At 50.3% G+C, this 17,953-nt stretch overlaps 4 protein-coding genes across 4 annotated transcripts; 3 read left to right on the top strand and 1 right to left on the bottom strand.

Moving 5' to 3' along the window:
• Positions 1-2,252: 2,252 nt before the first annotated feature.
• Positions 2,253-2,570, top strand: TrAFT101_005878 (uncharacterized protein; the record flags this gene model as incomplete). The annotated part of the gene is made up of 1 exon (XM_066127606.1): positions 2,253-2,570. One exon carries the CDS (start codon positions 2,253-2,255, stop codon positions 2,568-2,570), a length of 318 nt encoding a protein of 105 aa, XP_065983719.1.
• Positions 2,571-4,335: 1,765 nt separating this feature from the next.
• On the bottom strand, positions 4,336-6,623 carry TrAFT101_005877 (uncharacterized protein; the record flags this gene model as incomplete). The annotated part of the gene is made up of 2 exons (XM_024903927.1): positions 4,336-6,327; positions 6,414-6,623. The coding sequence occupies 2 exons, from the start codon at positions 6,621-6,623 to the stop codon at positions 4,336-4,338; spliced, it is 2,202 nt and encodes a 733-aa protein (XP_024760388.1).
• A 903-nt stretch (positions 6,624-7,526) lies between these two features.
• Positions 7,527-10,569, top strand: TrAFT101_005876 (uncharacterized protein). Its single transcript, XM_024910628.2, has 2 exons — positions 7,527-8,658; positions 8,725-10,569. Exons 1-2 carry the CDS (start codon positions 7,650-7,652, stop codon positions 10,365-10,367), a joined length of 2,652 nt encoding a protein of 883 aa, XP_024760387.1. The 5' UTR covers positions 7,527-7,649; the 3' UTR covers positions 10,368-10,569.
• Positions 10,570-15,026: 4,457 nt separating this feature from the next.
• On the top strand, positions 15,027-17,892 carry PNG1 (peptide-N4-(N-acetyl-beta- glucosaminyl)asparagine amidase). The gene is made up of 2 exons (XM_024900283.2): positions 15,027-16,129; positions 16,210-17,892. The coding sequence occupies exons 1-2, from the start codon at positions 15,603-15,605 to the stop codon at positions 17,069-17,071; spliced, it is 1,389 nt and encodes a 462-aa protein (XP_024760385.1). The 5' UTR covers positions 15,027-15,602; the 3' UTR covers positions 17,072-17,892.
• The last annotated feature ends 61 nt before the right edge of the window (positions 17,893-17,953 follow it).

Raw genomic sequence — 17,953 nt, 5'->3', positions numbered from 1 at the left:
ATCAAATTGAGCCGTTATGCCTTTTATTAGCTCTAGTAGCTTTTCGGGAGTGACTTGCGAGGTTGTATTACTCCGGCCGAAACGATACAAGTATAGCTCGAAACAGAGATGCTGCAGGTTTAATTAGGCTTTGATGCTTCTGGATCATCTAATCCTTTGGGAGCCTCTCTTCTCTATTTTTCCATTTATTGTTTTATCTGCATATATTGGTTTGATTTTTTTTTCTGACCTGTCTCATTTGTGGAGCGGCACACAGGAAAGGGGGCTGCAGAGATCTGTCCCCAGTTGGGCCACGAACGCTGTGGAGCAGAGAAACGCACATGAAATTTGCTCCATATTACCTGCTACATACCAGATTTCGAAGCTGCTTTGCTGCCTCCCAGTATATCGTCATTTTGGCTCAGCAAGGAGGTGATCGCAGGACGAACAATGGGACAATGAGGAAAAGATTGTTGCTTCTAAAATCTGCCAGGATCCAGACTAATGCATCATCACACGCCCCCGTTAAGCAATCAGCGCTCTATTGCGGACCTTCGGCAGAAAGCTGTGCCAATGTCCATGGAGAGCACGACGGAGAAAAAACAGAACAAAGTCCGGCTGAGCGGCTCGCCAACTGTGACTGCCTGCCTAGGCCGTACAATAATGCACGTAAATGCGTAGGTACATGCAAAAGGGTAGGGCTTGTAGAGCAACCGTAGGTACCCGTAGTAGAGCCTGAATCAAGCAAGACAAGCTCCCTCAATGTCTTGGAGCCCCCTCACCTTCTCCTCACGCAAGCTTCATCTGAGCTGCGACTTACTACTGCATTCGTTCATTGCTGCAGTGCAGAGCATTGTCTACCTATCTTGCCACCGCCAATCTTCTTTGTCTCAACTCCATCTCTTTCTCGCCTGCTTTTTTTTTACCCACTCAATGGCAACTCCATCGACTACCAGAGCCCCGTTTGCCTTTTCGCCGGCCTAGAACCAGCCAAGAAACTCAAAGGCCCAAGTCCCAGTCAGACGCGGCTTTTCGTTTTTTCCTCTTAAATCCGTTGGAAGTCTTAGCATCTTGGCAAATCATACTATACTCCGCTCAGGCGCCGAGTACGAAGTTCAACGAAGTCTCAATGCGAGCGGTCGGAAATTGGAGAAATCTACCCAGATGCCTACTGCGCCCAGCCAGCCACCGTGGCACCGCGCGCGGTACTGGGTAGTGCTGGCGGTGGCTATGTCAGCTTTCCCCTGGTGCGAAGCCCGGTCCGTGTTCTGATTATCGCACATCGATCACACGATGTCATCAATCCAGTATGGACAGAATCGCACCATGTGGCTTAGGCGGCTGGGCCGAGCCAAAAAGACGACAAGCTTTTGATTCAAAGAAGTGCCTTACTCGTGAATCCATGCTGACACAACAGCCACGCGCCGACGGCCGACGATTGCAAATCCGGAAACAAAGACGCTCATCAAGTTCCGCTTACAGCAGCGAGCTACCTATTATTGGTGTTCGTGACCTGCTTAGTCTTTGCGACCGAACTCTCCATTAGGATGCCTAAAAGTTGACGTTTGGGGGGCACTACCGCAGATCCGTCAACGTGCCAGATCCAGATCAACTAGGCCGCTATTAAACAGCCGCCTTTTTATTTTATTAACATGGAAGGGCTAATAGCTGCTTCTTCAGAATTACCATGTCATGACCCCAGATTCCCCCGCAGATGGCAGTCGGCTATCAAGTCTAGCGCGTTGCGACCTAAGCATCTTATTCCCCCAGAAACTCGGCGTTCGGGATCTCTGTTAATCTCAAAGATTTCATCTCCAAACCCGCTTCCCCAGCATTTTATCTCCCCCGCACGAAACACTCAGCTACTGAAGCTCCATACGGGGTAGTTTAGATTTACTTTGCTACCCGCAATAAGACCCAGGCGGATGGTTTTGTCGATGGAGTCGGGGTCGGCTGAGGGAAATGGGCTGTTCATCGAACTATACTAGCCAAAACGTGGGGTTTTGGCCACCCTCATACGACTACGATTAAAGATTGCTTCCCCCAGATAGATTCGAAAGCCAAGACTGCCTAGAGGCGTTCTAAAGTACCACTCGGACGTCAATTAATTTCCGGCGCCCAGGCTTTTCTAGCCACCTTCTTGATACACGCCGCGTGGAGTGCAAGTCTAAAAGCATCACCGTCGTTTACACTGAAGATGACGGTTTTTTGCGATTGTTTTACTTCGTATCTTCGAATTTGCATTCAACCTGCATCCAGATCACACTGGAGAGATGCCGTTATCCGGTCGGGAGCCAAAATATGTTTCCGACGCGCATGTGGTCGTGGGGTCTTATGACACTGTCTTTGCGCAGACAGGGCTCCATGTCTCTCTCTCACGCGCATCGAGCACCTCGCTCTATGCGGATCGACTATCATCGCCGAGCGGAGCAGTGGCGGCGGTGATTTGTTTAGCCTTCAAGCCCGGCGATGTTCTATTTCGCAGCTACCCCAAAAATGATGACGACGATGATGCAAAAGAGTTAGTGTTCCTGGATCGCAGAGTTGGCGGGCGAGCCATTGATACGCTTGGCTTATATATGGAGTACTAAACATGCTGCTCCTTTAGGCCGAGCAGCGTGGACCTCGGTTATCACTCGACTCGTGCTTTCAACAGCCGCGCCCATTGTCTTACCCTGTAGCGCGTCGCTCCGGGGCGTCGGTGGTAAACATTGTCACGTATTTACTCCAAGACTTTGGCTTGTGTCTTAGCATGTGTTTTTTTCTTCACCGTAACTCTTTTTCCGGGCCAAGAAGCTTGTTGGATGCACCAGTCACAAGGGATGCTGTGTAAGATGTGACCGGGCCTACGGAATTGTTAGCGCCAGCTACAGGGTAGGTCTAAGTTGCTTGGCAAAAAGGAAGGCATATCTTTCTACCGCTGCCATTTCACATCACCATGACCAATAGAGATGCTGAAATTTGGCTTTGAGTAACGTTTGGATTATGCGGGAATTTATTTATAAAATTAAAGTGTGTTGACAAAGTTTGTCGCAGTCGGGAGCGCGCAGCAGCCACCGCGACAGTGACACCAGCCCGATAATTCGGGTCGTGATACCCCAGTCCCACCGAAAACACTACCCCAACAACAAAGTGAGACGGATCACATTCCCCGAAAAAATGCTACTCAAAGTGTGGGAAATGATTTAGTTCTAGCAGTGATAGGTCACGGCTCCCACTCGGCACATTCCATCCCGCCAAGACAGATTATGCAGTATCTCTGGAGTTGGGGGTTAATCTCCCCTCACTCTCCTCTCCCTCCCTTAGCCTGGGTCACTGCCACACCACGACAAATACCAATCGAAAAGCATCATAAATCAACCCCTCACACCCATTAATGGTGCCGGCCGCAGTGCTTACGAATATGACTTGGAGCACTCCGTAGTGCGGAGTAAACAAAGCGTGTATCTTTGCCCAGACAAGGGAATACCCGGACTGATGTCTGGATACTCGGTATCTACCTTGTGTATAGGTACTCTTGCCTGGTGTGTGATTAGGCGTGAGTACTACTCTGAATCAGAGGGTAATTGTCTTGCTTTGACGAAAGACGGCATTTCCCGTGACTCATAAAAGCAAACCATTGAAATAATTCCCATTTTTTTTTCTCTTTCTCGCAAATCGGTAGATAATTCGAAAACTTGTATGTCTTCGAAATGAACTTCCCTGTATATCAAATCTCCTTTGTCTTTCAAAGAATATCAAATCTTTGGATCCACCATGCCTTTTGAACTGATTACTTTCCAATATTCAGTGCTATTTTCATGAATACTCCTTGGAAACTGTATTGTAGACTTTGGTAACCAACTCAAGTATATCGTTTAATACATAGTAGCCAGCACTAGCCCATGGGCATCATAGAGCGTGACTAACGCTACCCTAGATTTTCATCTCGCCGAGTTTGCCTATTTGTGCTAAAGCACATAATAATAATAATAATGCCCATATCAGAAAGGGACACCTTTTAGTTCTTCCCTATGTTATACTTACTTGTAATGATAGAGGCGACAGGCGATTGTGAAACGGCGAGATGAAACCCAATACCAAATATATTACTGTGTTGTAAACACTGGAATGATTTCACAGAAAATGTTGTAATAATGCGATTAGATAAAGTAAATCTACCATATGCCATCAACTGGTATACCATATGTATCATGTTCTCCTTCAAAATCATGATCGATCAGAAACAACGCAGTAAATGAATGAAGCATAAAAGGTTTCCTATCTCAAACACCCTGGCCACCGCTGTAAAACTAGAGTTATTAATCAATAATTGACACAATTCAACCTCATCTTGCAATAGCAATCATTGATGCGTTATGCAACACCGTAAAGACGCTGGTGGTCTGTCTTTCCTCTGCTACCCTTCAAGTTTGACAGGAACCGAAACACGAAGCCCCCAACAGGACCTCCAGATGGCTCTTGAGAAGATTCCCCTTTGTCTGAGCATATAAAAACATCGATAGCCCAGCTGCCGCCACAAAGCTCAGTTGGTTGGCCTTGATAAGGTCTTCCACATTGAGATTCGGGAAGTCGCACTGCATCATCTCGAATAGACGTCCCACACCAACATTCTCTTCCATTCTCTGTTCCAGCAAATTTATATCCACCAGAGATACAGTGATCAACGCATTCTTTGGATGACATATCCCCCCGAAGATAATCTACGGGCTTGGCGCCAAGCAATATCCGAGAAATAGCATCTTGAAAGCATCCCAGATGACTCCAATCTGTCGGAAGGTTCTTATTCTTGGACGTCTTCGTTGGAGCTGCACCGCTACTTGTGCTTGTGCTTCCTATTCCCTTGGATGGAGATCTTGCCGTAGAGCTTGGAGGAGACGTTGGACTGGATGTTTCCGTCAGTTCGCAAAACCAGCCCGCTGAACAGTGGTAGCACGGCCATCCAAGCCCACACGGCACAACCTGGGCTGGTGTCTCCTGTGGTGGGCAGAACCATCCATCAAGGCATTCATCACATTTGAAGCCCCTTCCGGGACACGGCCCTATCGAAGCATCAGGTGGTTGGTGGACACTCGGGCTCTCAGGGCCCTTGACTGAGCAGATTTTAAGGGGACACTGATCACAAGATGGGCAAGTTGGACAAGATGAATGAGCTCCCTCGTTTTCCCCATCTGTGGGCGCTGGATTGCTCGTTTTGGTGGGACTTTCGTCTATCGGAGTAGATGGCGGAGTTGGGTTCGGGGGTGATGCTGGATTCTCCGAGGATAGGTAAGGCTTAGGGGCCGCAGGTGTGGCTATGCCTTCGGAGTCAGAAGCTCTGGTTGCTGATTCAGGGATACCAGGCGTAGCTAGTGTTGCGATTTGACCAGTTGAAGTAAGCGATCCGGTTTCAACCTTACCACAAGGTACCACTTCTTCAAAAGAGGTTCCATCCAAGACCTGATCAATAGCGCAAAGAGGCTTTTTCAAGTAGCTAGCAACAGCGCTCACAATCAAAGCCAACTGATTGACAACCTCTAGGAGAGCCGGATCAGTGATATCTTCCAAGGCTCTGCTGAGATCATTGATGACAGTTGTTCCTTGTTGGAGGACTTTGTTTAACGTTTCTACCATATCCAGCGTACTCACAGGAGGTTCTAGAGGCAGAGGTTGGTTCATGGCCTTGGCGACAGCAGGTATGACCAGGGGGAGTAGATCAGCAACTGCAACAGCAGCTTCGTTTGCTACCTTTGGGATAGCTGCAGCAACGGCGGATGAGTCCACATGAAGAGCATTCAGCACAGTATCCGTGAGCCTGGCAGCTGCCGCGGGGTCGATACCTGATATTTCCGCAACGATTTTTGATAAATCTCCCAGAAAAGAAGCACCATTAGCGGAAGAGTCTGGCATAGGATCCTCTGTGGCTGCTCTCGCGTTGTGGATTCGCAGTGTTAAGCTGTCTCCCCAGAATCCGCCGAGGAGCCCAACCGAAGGCGTTGGCAGATTCTGCGTAGAACTTGGACGGGGCGTTTTAAGAAAGGGAAGCAACGAAGAATCTTCCGAGAGCGCCAAGGCGTTTAAGTCGCCTCCAATGATATCAGACAAAACGGTTTGACGATGTCTCGCTGCGGAGGCCAACGGTTGACCCGATGTCATGATTGCCTCTTTTACTGCATCTGCCAATGTTTCCAGAAGTGAATTGGGGCTGCTGATAGAGGGATTTGACGCCACTGTATCGTTGATTTGTGTTGTTTCGGGCACACTGTTTGCAGTTATTGCTGCCTCAGTCACACGACTTGGTGTCGTAGCAAACTCTTGCTCTGTAGTGTGTGCTATAGGTGAAGCTATGGCGGCTGTAGTATCGACTACCTTTCGGTTATTTAGTAAACGAGTGTTATAGCCAGTTTCTATTAGATAGCTGTTTGATACGCAACAGGAATGAAATATCCTCTTACCTCTCGAAATACACCCCCTAGAAATCCACCCAGCTGGAATTGTCGCTCAGCTATAGATCGTCGTTCAAGCTTCACCGTCTCGATAGTAGCTATCTCGACAAAGACAATTACAGAAAAAGCGACAAGAACTAAGCTCGCGAGCACCAAACCTCGCCTCTGGATTCGCGGCGGCCAGTTGAGGCCGCTGCCTTCGTGTTGCTGATTCGTCATTTCTTGAAAGACTCTTGTTGGTAACTTAGTCAAAAGAGTGTTAAAATGCTTCCAAAAGAGCAACCAAAAAAGGGGACCCCAAAAAGAAGCTCAAAGAATTGTCGTTGTTATGGAACGCAGATCGACTGAGTTTTGGAGGGTAGAATAGGAGGAGAGGGCCTGAATGAGGTTGAAGAAAGGATATGGGTATTGGATTGGTCTCGCTAGCTGGCCGCTCTTTCTCATTCATGGAAGAGGCTTCGTTTGTGAGAAAATTATCTTGCGAAACCACTTTCCAAATGTATAAATGAGAGGCTCTAAGAAGGAGTAAGGAAGACGAGCAAATGGGCTCATGCCATCCTTGCCGCTGCATTTCTGGGCTTGACAAATTCATTCTATACCATTTTGTTTGTCAAAATTGGTTGGATAATGCCTCAATACTATACTTCGTATGTGGGTAGGTATTCTAGTACTATAGTTTAGGCAACCTTCGACCTCTCATCAAGAGACATAAGTTTGCTCTGCTTGGGACACACATGTAATTCTTAGAGCCATATACATCATTATGTCTATTGCTCTGCTCAGCGTCTTGTTGTTTTAAAGAATACCATAGTCCTTTATGATGAAGGACATTGGGATGCGATGAGGCTGTCCAAATAAGCATTAAAAGTACTAGGTTAAGAGTAGGTACATACAAAAACCAAGACATGTCTAAAGCTGGATCGACAAGCACACGCACCAGCTTAGCGACATCAATTCTGCGCCGCCTTACTTTTCTAGGCGTTGAAAGTGCCCTGGCCGCTGACAAGGCGCCGCTGGGGTCGATTTTTGGGTGGGGTGGAGGGGCAGCCGTGCATGGGCCGCTGCTTAATTCGCCAGTTCAAAAAAATTTCTGGACGAGGCTGGCACTTTTTTTTTTCTTGCAGCATCATTTCTGTCTTTGCGCAGCTTCGGCGGATTTCGGTGTCGGAAAACGCGTCAGACGCTGGAAGTTGATTCAGTCGCCTGTGAGAGACGAGACAACGGCGAATTGGATCTGTTGCCATTATGGATATCCACCGCTGTCGGTTTGTGCCCTACAAGCCCTCGGCAGTCAATGCGGTAGCCTTCTCACACCCCAAGACGAAGTCCGCAAAGCAAGGCTCTGTTGCGCGATTGGCTGTTGGGCGAGCAAACGGCGATATTGAGATATGGAACCCTTCAAGCGGTGCGTGGCACCAAGAGCTTGTGATTCGTGGCGGCCGGGATCGCAGCATTGATGGCCTTGTCTGGGTCAATGAGCCTGATCAGGACCTTGGCGATGGCAAGATCGCTGTGGGCAAATCGCGCCTCTTCAGCATTGGATATACATCCACGGTGACCGAGTGGGATCTCGAAAAGGGAAAACCCAAGCGACATGCGAGCGGGCAGCACGGCGACATCTGGTGCCTCGCGGTTCAGCCTCCAGCCCTGAGCGGAGCCTCGGATGACCTTCACTCCAACAAGCTGATTGCTGGAACGATTGACGGTGAACTTGCCATGTACTCGATCGAGGATGATGACCTCCGCTTCCAACGAGTTGTTGTTCGATCCCCCACGAAGAAGGCGCAGATGGTCAGCATCACGTTCCAGTCACGCAAGATTGCTGTTGTGGGCTGCTCGGATAGCACCATTCGAATCTACGATGTTACAAAGGGACACATGCTCCGCCATATGACTCTCGGCGCAGACCTGGCTGGGGGCGCAAAAGATATCATTGTGTGGTCGGTCAAGTGCCTGCCTAACGGTAATATTGTATCGGCCGACTCTACAGGCCAAGTCTGCATCTGGGATGGCAGAACCTACACTCAATCTCAGAGACTGCAGAGCCACAAACAGGACGTCCTCAGTCTCGCGATTAGCGCCGATGGATCGGCGATTATCAGTGGTGGAATGGACCGCCGTACCGTTCTCTACAAGCAGAATGCTGGGCCAGGCAACCGCTGGTCCAAGGTTTGGGGACGAAGATATCACGACCACGATGTCAAGGCTATTGCTTCATTTGAGAACGGCCGCACCAGCGTCGTAGTAACTGGAGGTGAGATAACTTTATTCAAGATGAAAAACTGCTTGGTAGATGCGGACTAGCTAACATTTGACGAAGGACCCGATTCGAACCTCATGTTGGTCCCCTTAAGAGAAATGGGCCGTGAAAACCACCGAACGATTAGCAATCTTCCACAGCAACCACCCATCTTGAGCGCACAAAAGGCTAGGTTCATTACTAGCTGGTGGGATAGAGAGGTTCACATTTGGGCTCTGCGAAAACCCGCTACGGAAATATTCAACCAGACTGGAGAAGACGAAGAAGAAGATGTCGACATCAACAAGAATCGCAAACTCCTCAAGACAATTGTAGTCAAGGGTGACTCCAATATCAGCTCTGCTACAATCAACCCAGAAGGAACCTTACTCATTGTGTCTACATCAACAGACATTAAGGCCTTCCGGCTGGAGCATCAGGATCCTATCAAACCCTCCGACGTCAAGCTATCTGCCATTGAGCTCCCAGAGAAGCTGAAAACCGCCGGAGCCTCACAGGTGCAGTTGTCACCTGATGGTAAATGGCTCTGCGCTATCAAAGAAGGCTCTCGTGTTATCATGGCTAGCCTCGAAGAGACCAACGGGCCGTCACAATTTACCGTTACCTTGCAGCGACTTCCCCGCCTCCGGCGCCATATTCCACGATACGTCAAAAATGGAGGATTGAGGAGCTACGAAAGGAATATTACTCACATCTCATTCACCGCTGACTCCAAGGTGGTTGCGGTAGCTGATATTGCTGGTTACATCGACACCTGGGTATTACGTGGCCCGGATGATAAGTTGCAGAACAAGATCGAAGGTGACGGAGAAAATGACGCGGCACCATCATCTGAGAGCGAAAGCGACAGTGATAGTGACCAGTCGGATGACGAGGAGGACCCAACTAGCAGCGTCAAAACCCGTTGGATTCGCAATCCAAGCGCAAACCAGCTACCCAAGCTGCCATCGGCCCCCGTCGTTCTATCATTCTCGGGATTTGTACCCAGTGAAGCTACGAGCGGAGTGGATGTTGCCAAAGATTACACCCTCGCGGTAGTAACAGCCTCGTGGAATGTGTTGACCTTCCATCCTCTCCAAGGCCTTCTCACACCATGGTCTCGCAGACACCCCCGGAAAGCTCTTCCAGCGGCCGTTCAAGACCTACTCGACTTGGCTAAAGGTGCCCTATGGCAGGGATCCCGCCTTTGGATCTACGGCATTTCGTTCCTGCTGATGCTTGACATTGCCCAGGACTTGCCGAAACCTGTCTCAGAGAGTGATGCTGTCGTCAGCCATGGAGCTCAGCCCGGCATGAAGCGCAAGCGAACAGGCCATGCCAGTGGTGCTGGAGGCAAGATGACCCGCGAAAACCTCGCACCGCACCGTATTGGCAAGTATGTAGACGGACAGTGGGTGAATATCGACGTGGATACTGCCTCTCCCCACGAAGACGGCAGTGACAGTGACGACGACATGCCTGATGCTCCCGAGGGTGACTTGGCGCAACTTCGCAACCCCAACGGCAACAGCAACAACGCAGGGGCTCTCGAAACCGAGACTGACCGCAAGAGCTGGTGGATAACTTACAAGTACCGCCCCGTCCTTGGTATCGTATCCCTCAACGCTGCGGAACAGCCTTTGGAGGTCGCACTAGTGGAGAGACCAACATGGGATGTGGAGAAGCCCGAGAGATACTATGCTGGGGAGGAATGGGAGAGGTGAAAATTTTTTCATCTTTTCTTTTAATGGTAGGAGGATGTCACGATACAAAAAAAAAAGGAAGATGGCCGAGCAACGTGGTTGGCGAAAAGTCTTCTTTTTTGGGTACTGCGTACATATAAGTGTGGTTTTAGAGCTGAGTATTATCTGGCTGATATTTACAAAAGTGCCAGCTGCGGCTTGTAGCATATAGGAAGGAGTTGAAATGTTAATTTATTTCGTTTAAAAATAATTGTTTATTTCCTAGTTACAAGTGAATTGTCACGTAGCAGCACATTATAAGCATATGAAGTTGGCTTGGTGGAGCGTTTTGGGGGGTTAGGAGTCGATGGATAATGCTTCCATTTGCACGAAACGGGCAGCTAAACGTATAAAATTTACGAATACGCCTATAAACATCTTATTGAAACATTACTGGCAAGATGGGAGGAAACTATCATCAGTATTGGCGGAGTAACTGCGGAGTGTTCCACACGCAACTTCTTGCATGGCATCCATCCATGAGCAAACCACTAGCCACATGAACACGTCACAACGAAAGATTTACTAATAATTGGCTTAACGGATTGGGAACAGTAGAGACGCTACGTGCCTTGGTAATTTGATCCTGGGGCATGTCATGAACCGACGTACGTCTGCGAGTGAGACGACGACGACGACGACTACGATGTCTGGGTAAGGCAGGGGGGCGGGAGATCCAGTTTAACGCGCGTCCCTTCTTATTTTCTCTTCCCACGCCATGGCCAAGGCTGTTCTAGCCCTACGGTAGCCTTGTCATACCAGGTAACTAGGTAATGTAATGGGTACAGTACATGTGCTCTAATTAATGCTAGTTATATGCACCGGTGCCTTGTATGGTTGTCGATATATAGGGAGTCATATGAGCGAAGCACTGTGGAGAATGTTGGGTATTAAGCAACATCTCGTGGACTGGGCACATGTTATTATAATGTAGTCGATGGGCTTTTGGGCTTCCTAAGCTGGTTTGTCATACAATAGAGTTTGATTAAGGTGGTCATGAATCGTGGGTATGTCTGGGATACCTTATATGTGTTAGTGATTGTGGACAACTGGAGTAAGCATATTAGAGCCGTACTGTACAGTACGAATCCTAGCCGCACATGCATCCGAATGTCTCAAATCAGCAGGTAGCACAATCCCGTTTGGACGGATGGTGGAAGGACTTGGGTTGTGAGCCATCATGGCGTGCACGTTAGCGTTTGTACGAAGATATCTGCGTGCCATATTAGTCACCTCCTCGCTCCATGGGGCTTTTTGCGAGTCCGGCTGCAGTGGACCAAGATCGGCTGCAGGCTTTTGCTGTAACGATGAGGGAGATTCCAAGTTTGGTTTTGGGGCCGTCAAGCTTTGCAACGGCGCAGCCTCAATAGATAGAAAAACGCCTCTTCACGTGCATCGACGGCATCGACAGACGGGATCTAAGCCGCAAAGCTTTAAGGCAGCTTTGGCAGCAGAATAATCCCTACCCAAGCTACTCTGCGAGAGCCTTTTTGCCTTGGTTCATGTCCGGTTACCAAGCCAAGCACATCACACAGACCTCAATATAAATCGATATCCCGCCAGTTTGGGACATGCAGTCGCCGCGGCTTTATGCCCTCTGCAAACCGAGCGTTAGCGGTGTAGTATATCACCACCAGTAAGCTAAAGGGGGTTAATCCAAGCATTCTCTCTCTCTCAACTACCTACTATTAGCGGGAAGATTATTCTCACCTCCAGGCTGGCTTGCTTGCCAATATGTTCTGTAGGCGTGGAGTGGCGATTGGACGTTGTAGTACGCAAGCCCCCATAGAGCGCAAAAAGCGGATGACGCGGCCTCGCACCCGCACCCCCTAATACCACGCCCCAGCTGTGGGCGTAGAGACGAAATTTGGTCTGCCGAGCATCTGATTGGGTGGAAGAGACCAAGACATTGGATTTTTTGGGCGTGTTCTCGTTTTTGGAGGCCCTTTCTCGACTAGCCTTGAAGCTTTGGGTGGCTGGATCCGACGTTGATTGAGCTGGAAATGGCGATGAGATTTTGGGCTCACAGATCGCAGAGTGCTGTGATGGAAAGATTCTGTTTATTTCCTGGCTTTGAAATGTGTTCACGTATCATGTCCAAGTTGCCAGATTAATACTGGACGGAATGAGCAACGAGAAAGAAGCGTTCTTCAGCAGCGCTAATTGTGTAAGTGGTGAAGAGAGGAGTCAGAGCCTCACATGTCTCTGCTGGCGTGGGCGGGCGGTACTTCGTAATGCTTGCATTGTAGCAGTGAGTATGATGTATCCATGCAATATCCCATCCATGCAACTCTCAGCCTGCAGTTCCCGATCGAGGGCCATGTGGAATTGATCTCGGCGCCAGACACTGCCGGCGTATAAGTCGACCGCTGCCACTGCTACGAGGCACTGCTACGCTGCGTCTATCTGCGATGGAGAAGAGGGGCCGAGCTTGTACAGCTGAAAGGGCCAGGAACCGAAAACGCAAGGCTGATTCGAGACGCTTCTTGAAGAGCGACGAGAGACGCCCGTAGCCGCGGTGCGCCATCGCAGCATCGTTTCAACTTTGCACGGAGCACATCTCGTAATGGACAGGACAGTATCGATATATCCCTATGCACTGTCCAGGCGCAGATGCTCCGTCGGACTAGGCCACCTGCGTCTGACAATTTACCGTGCAAGCAGAACTAACGCTGCCGCGGATTCCCGCTGCGTTAGGCCATCATTACGGAGGACTGGCACCAAGGATGCTGCTCGTCCTGCCGAGCCGAGCACATGCACGGGATATTCGTCTTATTATAGATGAGGTCTAGAACTGGACGGGTAAACAGTACCTGGGTACCTCTGCAGCGTGCTTGCCTGTGGCTTTCGATCTCGCTGGCAGTGTGGCGCGTGCTTGGCGGTGCTGCCGATCAGGGCCCTATCCGACTTCTGAGCCGCAAGCTAGGAAGCAAAAGAAGAGGAGCGCAGAGGCAAAGCGTGCGAAACGGAGCGCTGCCGTATGCCAGGACTCGTAATGCCTGCAGATCACAATCGCACATGTTTACACGGAGTCGACAGACCTACTTGTCCTTACTCGTACTCGTACGGAAGTGCTAGAAATAGTTCGGCGTGGAGGTTGAGCAACGGGGGAGACGTTGGCGGTTTAGCGGCTGCAGAAGTGACAAGGATGGCACTAGCTGGTGTTTCGCAGCCGCAGAGGACAAGGTGGATTGAGAAGAAAGGGAGCAAAAAGCGAACAATACTAAGAAAAGGAAGAAACAAAAATAACAAAACGGAGGCCACCGTTTCTCTGCGCCGTAGCCTATCAAGAAGCTTGGATGCTAGATTTGGCCCTCTTCAACTGGTAATGGCTTGCAGTGCGTGTTTTCCACCCGTAGCTGTACAGTGCGCGCAGCTGGCGGCGCTAGCATCTTGGCATCGGCTGTGCCACAGCAGAAACGGGAAAGGCGCATCATGCGCTGCGTGCCTCGTCATCGCCTCTCGATGGCGCTGCGCAGGTTCCGGTACCTGCGGGCCGCTGGGGGAGGGACACGCGGTACCTCTGGCCATTTTTGCGGTGCACGAGGCGTCCCAGCACCTGGCGTTTGCCGTCATTCTGTCTGATTCTCAGCGGCCGGCTGCAGTACCCACCACCAGAAACAGCGACAGGGTACCTTGGACATCTACTCCAGAGGGACATCCCATGGATTGTTGCTATACCAATGTGTGTACTTGCATATTCTTCATTTTCTTACAGCTTGTTTTTTGGCTGCTTTTCTTAATTTCTTCCCTCTCTCTTTAAGTATTACTTTCTTTTACTCGTCATCTCCTCTGGCGTGCGCGCAGAGCCCTCGGGGTCTGGAGATGGGGCATTCTCGTAATTGCAGTCGGTACCACTGTCCGCGGACATGCACAAGCAACCTGGCTGAAACCGGGAAACATAAACCCCGGTTCTCAGCCTGTTGATAAGGGAAAAAAGCTTAGAGGAACAAGAAAAGAAGATTGCCAAACATTCAAGAATCTGGGGGGGAAAAAAAGAGAGAAGGGAAAAAAAAAAAAAAAAAAAAAAAAAAAAAACCAAAGACAGACATAAAAATTGAATAGGAACATCTCGAGCGGTATAGCGAGAGCACTGCGTGACAGACTTCACTTGTCAAAACAAGCACACACTCAAAGGCCCACTGCCGCGCGCAAATAAAGTAAAGCAGTAATTTAAACTCGCAAAACTAGCACTACTACGAATATTTGATATTTGATAGCTTTGATGGCCCATCAGCGTCATACCGGCGCTCTGCCTCGGTCTCTTGTTCGCTCTTGAGTCTCGTCTGCCATCCACGCACAAGGTAGACGGCGAGGCGCCATGGACCAAGTACCCGGACATGTACCCAGGCTTGGCCGCCTTGTAGCGGTACCCGAGCCGGGCCCTCTCACCGAGCACAGCAAATCCTGGTGCTGGGGCGGGCGGCGCCCATGATTGGCTGCGTCTGCCAGCTGACGCGTAAACCGGCATCAATTGCTCTTTGCAGCGCCAGCGGCACGCCCCTCTATCAACTAGCAGTGCTACCACTGCCACTGCCAGGCCTAGTCCCTTTTATTTCCCCCCTGTACGGATTACTCTGCCAGCGCTGCGTGGCCGGCCTCTCAGAGCACTCGGCCCCCCAAGAGGCCCATTCCCATTACATACATCCTCCACAACCCCCCCGTCCGCTGCCTTTTTGCTTCAACCCTCATTTTTTTTTCTCTCCCGGCGACGGCTCGAGGCATGACAAGAGCCTCTTGATTCTGCAGCGTCGACCAGCAGCAAGCTTCCCAGGCGAGCCCCCAACGGCCGATGCACGTTTTCTAGACGGGCGACGATCCGGCGCAGCGACAAAAGCGGCTCGAAAATTCGACTCCACGAAGCCAAGCGCGTTGACGCAACGCTGAGGGGTGGCCTCAAAGTCACTGTGGCAATTTCAGCGGCCTACGCATCCCCCAGCTGACGACGCTGTGGCCTACGACCAGACTCCAGCCTAGCCGCGACATCAACGACGACGCAATCGCCTCTTCAACGCTGTCACCTCCAACCATCTCGACCCTTATTTCAGATCACTCGTTCTTTTCTTTTCTCTTTTCTTTTGCTGGATAATTAATTGAAGAGAAAAGAAAGAAGAGACTCACCAATCCCGACCACAGCAACTCCAGCACCCATCGATCGACCCGCTTCACTCGTTCACCACCTGCACCTAACACTTTCCTCTACAGCTTCCATCCACAATGGAGGACCGAGGCACCCCTTTCGGCTCAGGGTCCTCGTCGCAAGGCGACTACGGGGAGGAATGGGCTCACGACCTTCGGATCCGCTTCGAGGGCCTGCTGCGCGATAAGCGCATGAACGACCTCCGGGCTCAGCACATGTCGTCAAGCTCACGAGAACGGTCGCCGGGCGCCTATCGCGACGCCCCTTCACCTGCTGGCAGCGGCCAGTACAGCCCATCGCCCGCAGCGACGACTCCTCCCTCCTACTCAGCTCTCCGACATCTCCCCAAGATCCCAACACCGCCCGCTGCCGCAGATCGCGACTCACAAAAATTCCGAAACCTCCTTCTCAGCCTTTCACTTACACCCACAAAGTACGAGAACCCTGGCTTGTTGGATGAGGCTCTCCAGACCATTCCTCTGGATCGCATATATAGCGAGGCGGAGGAAGAGAGTCAGGTTCTGCAGGCACAGGCAGAGAGTATGGGCGACGGTCGGAAACCGGAATGGGGATATCAGGACTGTGTCATTCGAGCTCTTCTTCGGTAGGTTTGATGCTGACGAAGCCCATCGTCTTCCTCTCTGTGTGTTAGCATGGTTCTAACTTTTTTTCTCTCTCGCACAGATGGTACCGGCGGTCATTCTTTACCTGGGTAAATAACCCCCCATGCCCAGTTTGCTTGTCTCCCACGATCGCTCAGGGTATGACGGCACCCACACCTGAGGAGAGTGCCTGTGGCGCCCTTCGAGTCGAGCTCTATCGTTGCTCTGCCGAAAGCTGCGGTACCTACGAGCGCTTCCCGCGCTACGGCGATGTGTGGCGACTCCTGCAAACCCGCAGAGGCCGCGTTGGAGAGTGGGCCAACTGCTTTAGCATGCTCTGCCGTGCATTGGGCGGCCGTGTTCGGTGGGTTTGGAATGCCGAGGACCATGTCTGGACCGAAATCTACTCGGACCAGCAGAAGCGATGGATCCATGTCGACGCATGCGAAGAAGCTTGGGACAACCCGCGACTCTACACCGAAGGCTGGGGGAAGAAGATGTCGTATTGCGTGGCCTTTTCTACTGATGGTGCCACCGACGTGACTCGGCGATACGTGCGTAAAAGCGAAGCTGCCAATGAGCGCAACCGATGCCCCGAGGAGGTCATGCTCTACATCATGCAAGAAATCAAAAACCTCCGCCGGGCCAACATGTCCAAGGAGGAGCGCTTCCGACTTGAGAAGGAAGACCAGGCAGAGGACCACGAACTTCGGACATATGTCGTGGAATCTATTGCTCAAGCCGTCACAGATCTTGTGCCTGGATCATCCGCTTCTGGCAGTGGCAGCAATGGCAGCAGCAGCGGTGCCGGCCAAGATGCCAAGTTGCCAGCCGAAAACCCAGCTCGCCAGCCCGGGTCTGCTCAGTGGTTAGCTGCTCAGCAGCGCCAGCATGACAGACAATGCCAGCCCCGCGATCCTAGCCATAGGCGCGGCCTGCCTTGAATATATCATACCCACTATCATCATCCCCTTACTGGATGATGCATCCGTTCACACTTTTCTTTACATCATGCCCTCTACAAGCATGAATCAAACCAACCATCTATAAAAGAGGTCGACGACCTTATTATATACCACACGAGACATCATGTCACGTCGATACCCAACGACTAACAATGACACCTGACTACGTTCCGCTTTGCCGACGACAGCCCAATATGAGATATACTTATATTCTTACAATTATTACCGCAAGCGATCACTACTTGTCCCCTCTTTATCAAACATTTCACTCATATAATTTTCCTATCTAAGCATAGACGGCGTTTTCTCGTTGGCCGAAGAAAAAAAAAATTCTGTCGCCTTTTTCATCCTCCCAAATAGGAAGGGGCTATGGCCCTGTATCTATCACTTACATTTTTCCTCTATTCTTCTTACTCTTCTAACCTTTTCTTCTACATTTCCTTTGTTGTTTTGGTACAGGAAGAGACGGGCGCATCTGGAGGGAGGACCGGAACGAAATATTTTTCACACCAGCGTGACCCCACCGTTTTTTTATATTTTTTTCTGATTTTTTTTTCCCGTGGGAACTGGGAAAGGGGGTAATACCCGAAATCCCCTGGGGCGTACGGTTGTTTTGGGATAGCATATTTGCTAAGGAGGAGATGGGAATGGCATGAAGAGATGTGGAAAAAAACACATGGAGACTCTTTTGGAGGTAGATTCGAGCGTATAGGAATAGTAGATGTAGCGAATAGCATGTCTAATCTACAGAGGAAAGATGGCGATTTTTTGTGTGATTTCAAATGATTAGCATAAAAGAGGGCTGGATACCCTGATTCTCTTTACATTCGCATTTAACTTGATCATGATCGTCTCGTTATA

Source organism: Trichoderma asperellum, chromosome 3, assembly GCF_020647865.1.
Source record: "Trichoderma asperellum chromosome 3, complete sequence".
In the NCBI taxonomy this organism is placed as follows: Eukaryota; Fungi; Ascomycota; class Sordariomycetes; order Hypocreales; family Hypocreaceae; genus Trichoderma; species Trichoderma asperellum.
Note: the sequence above shows the minus strand (reverse complement) of the source record. Positions and strands in the feature narration are given on the sequence as shown.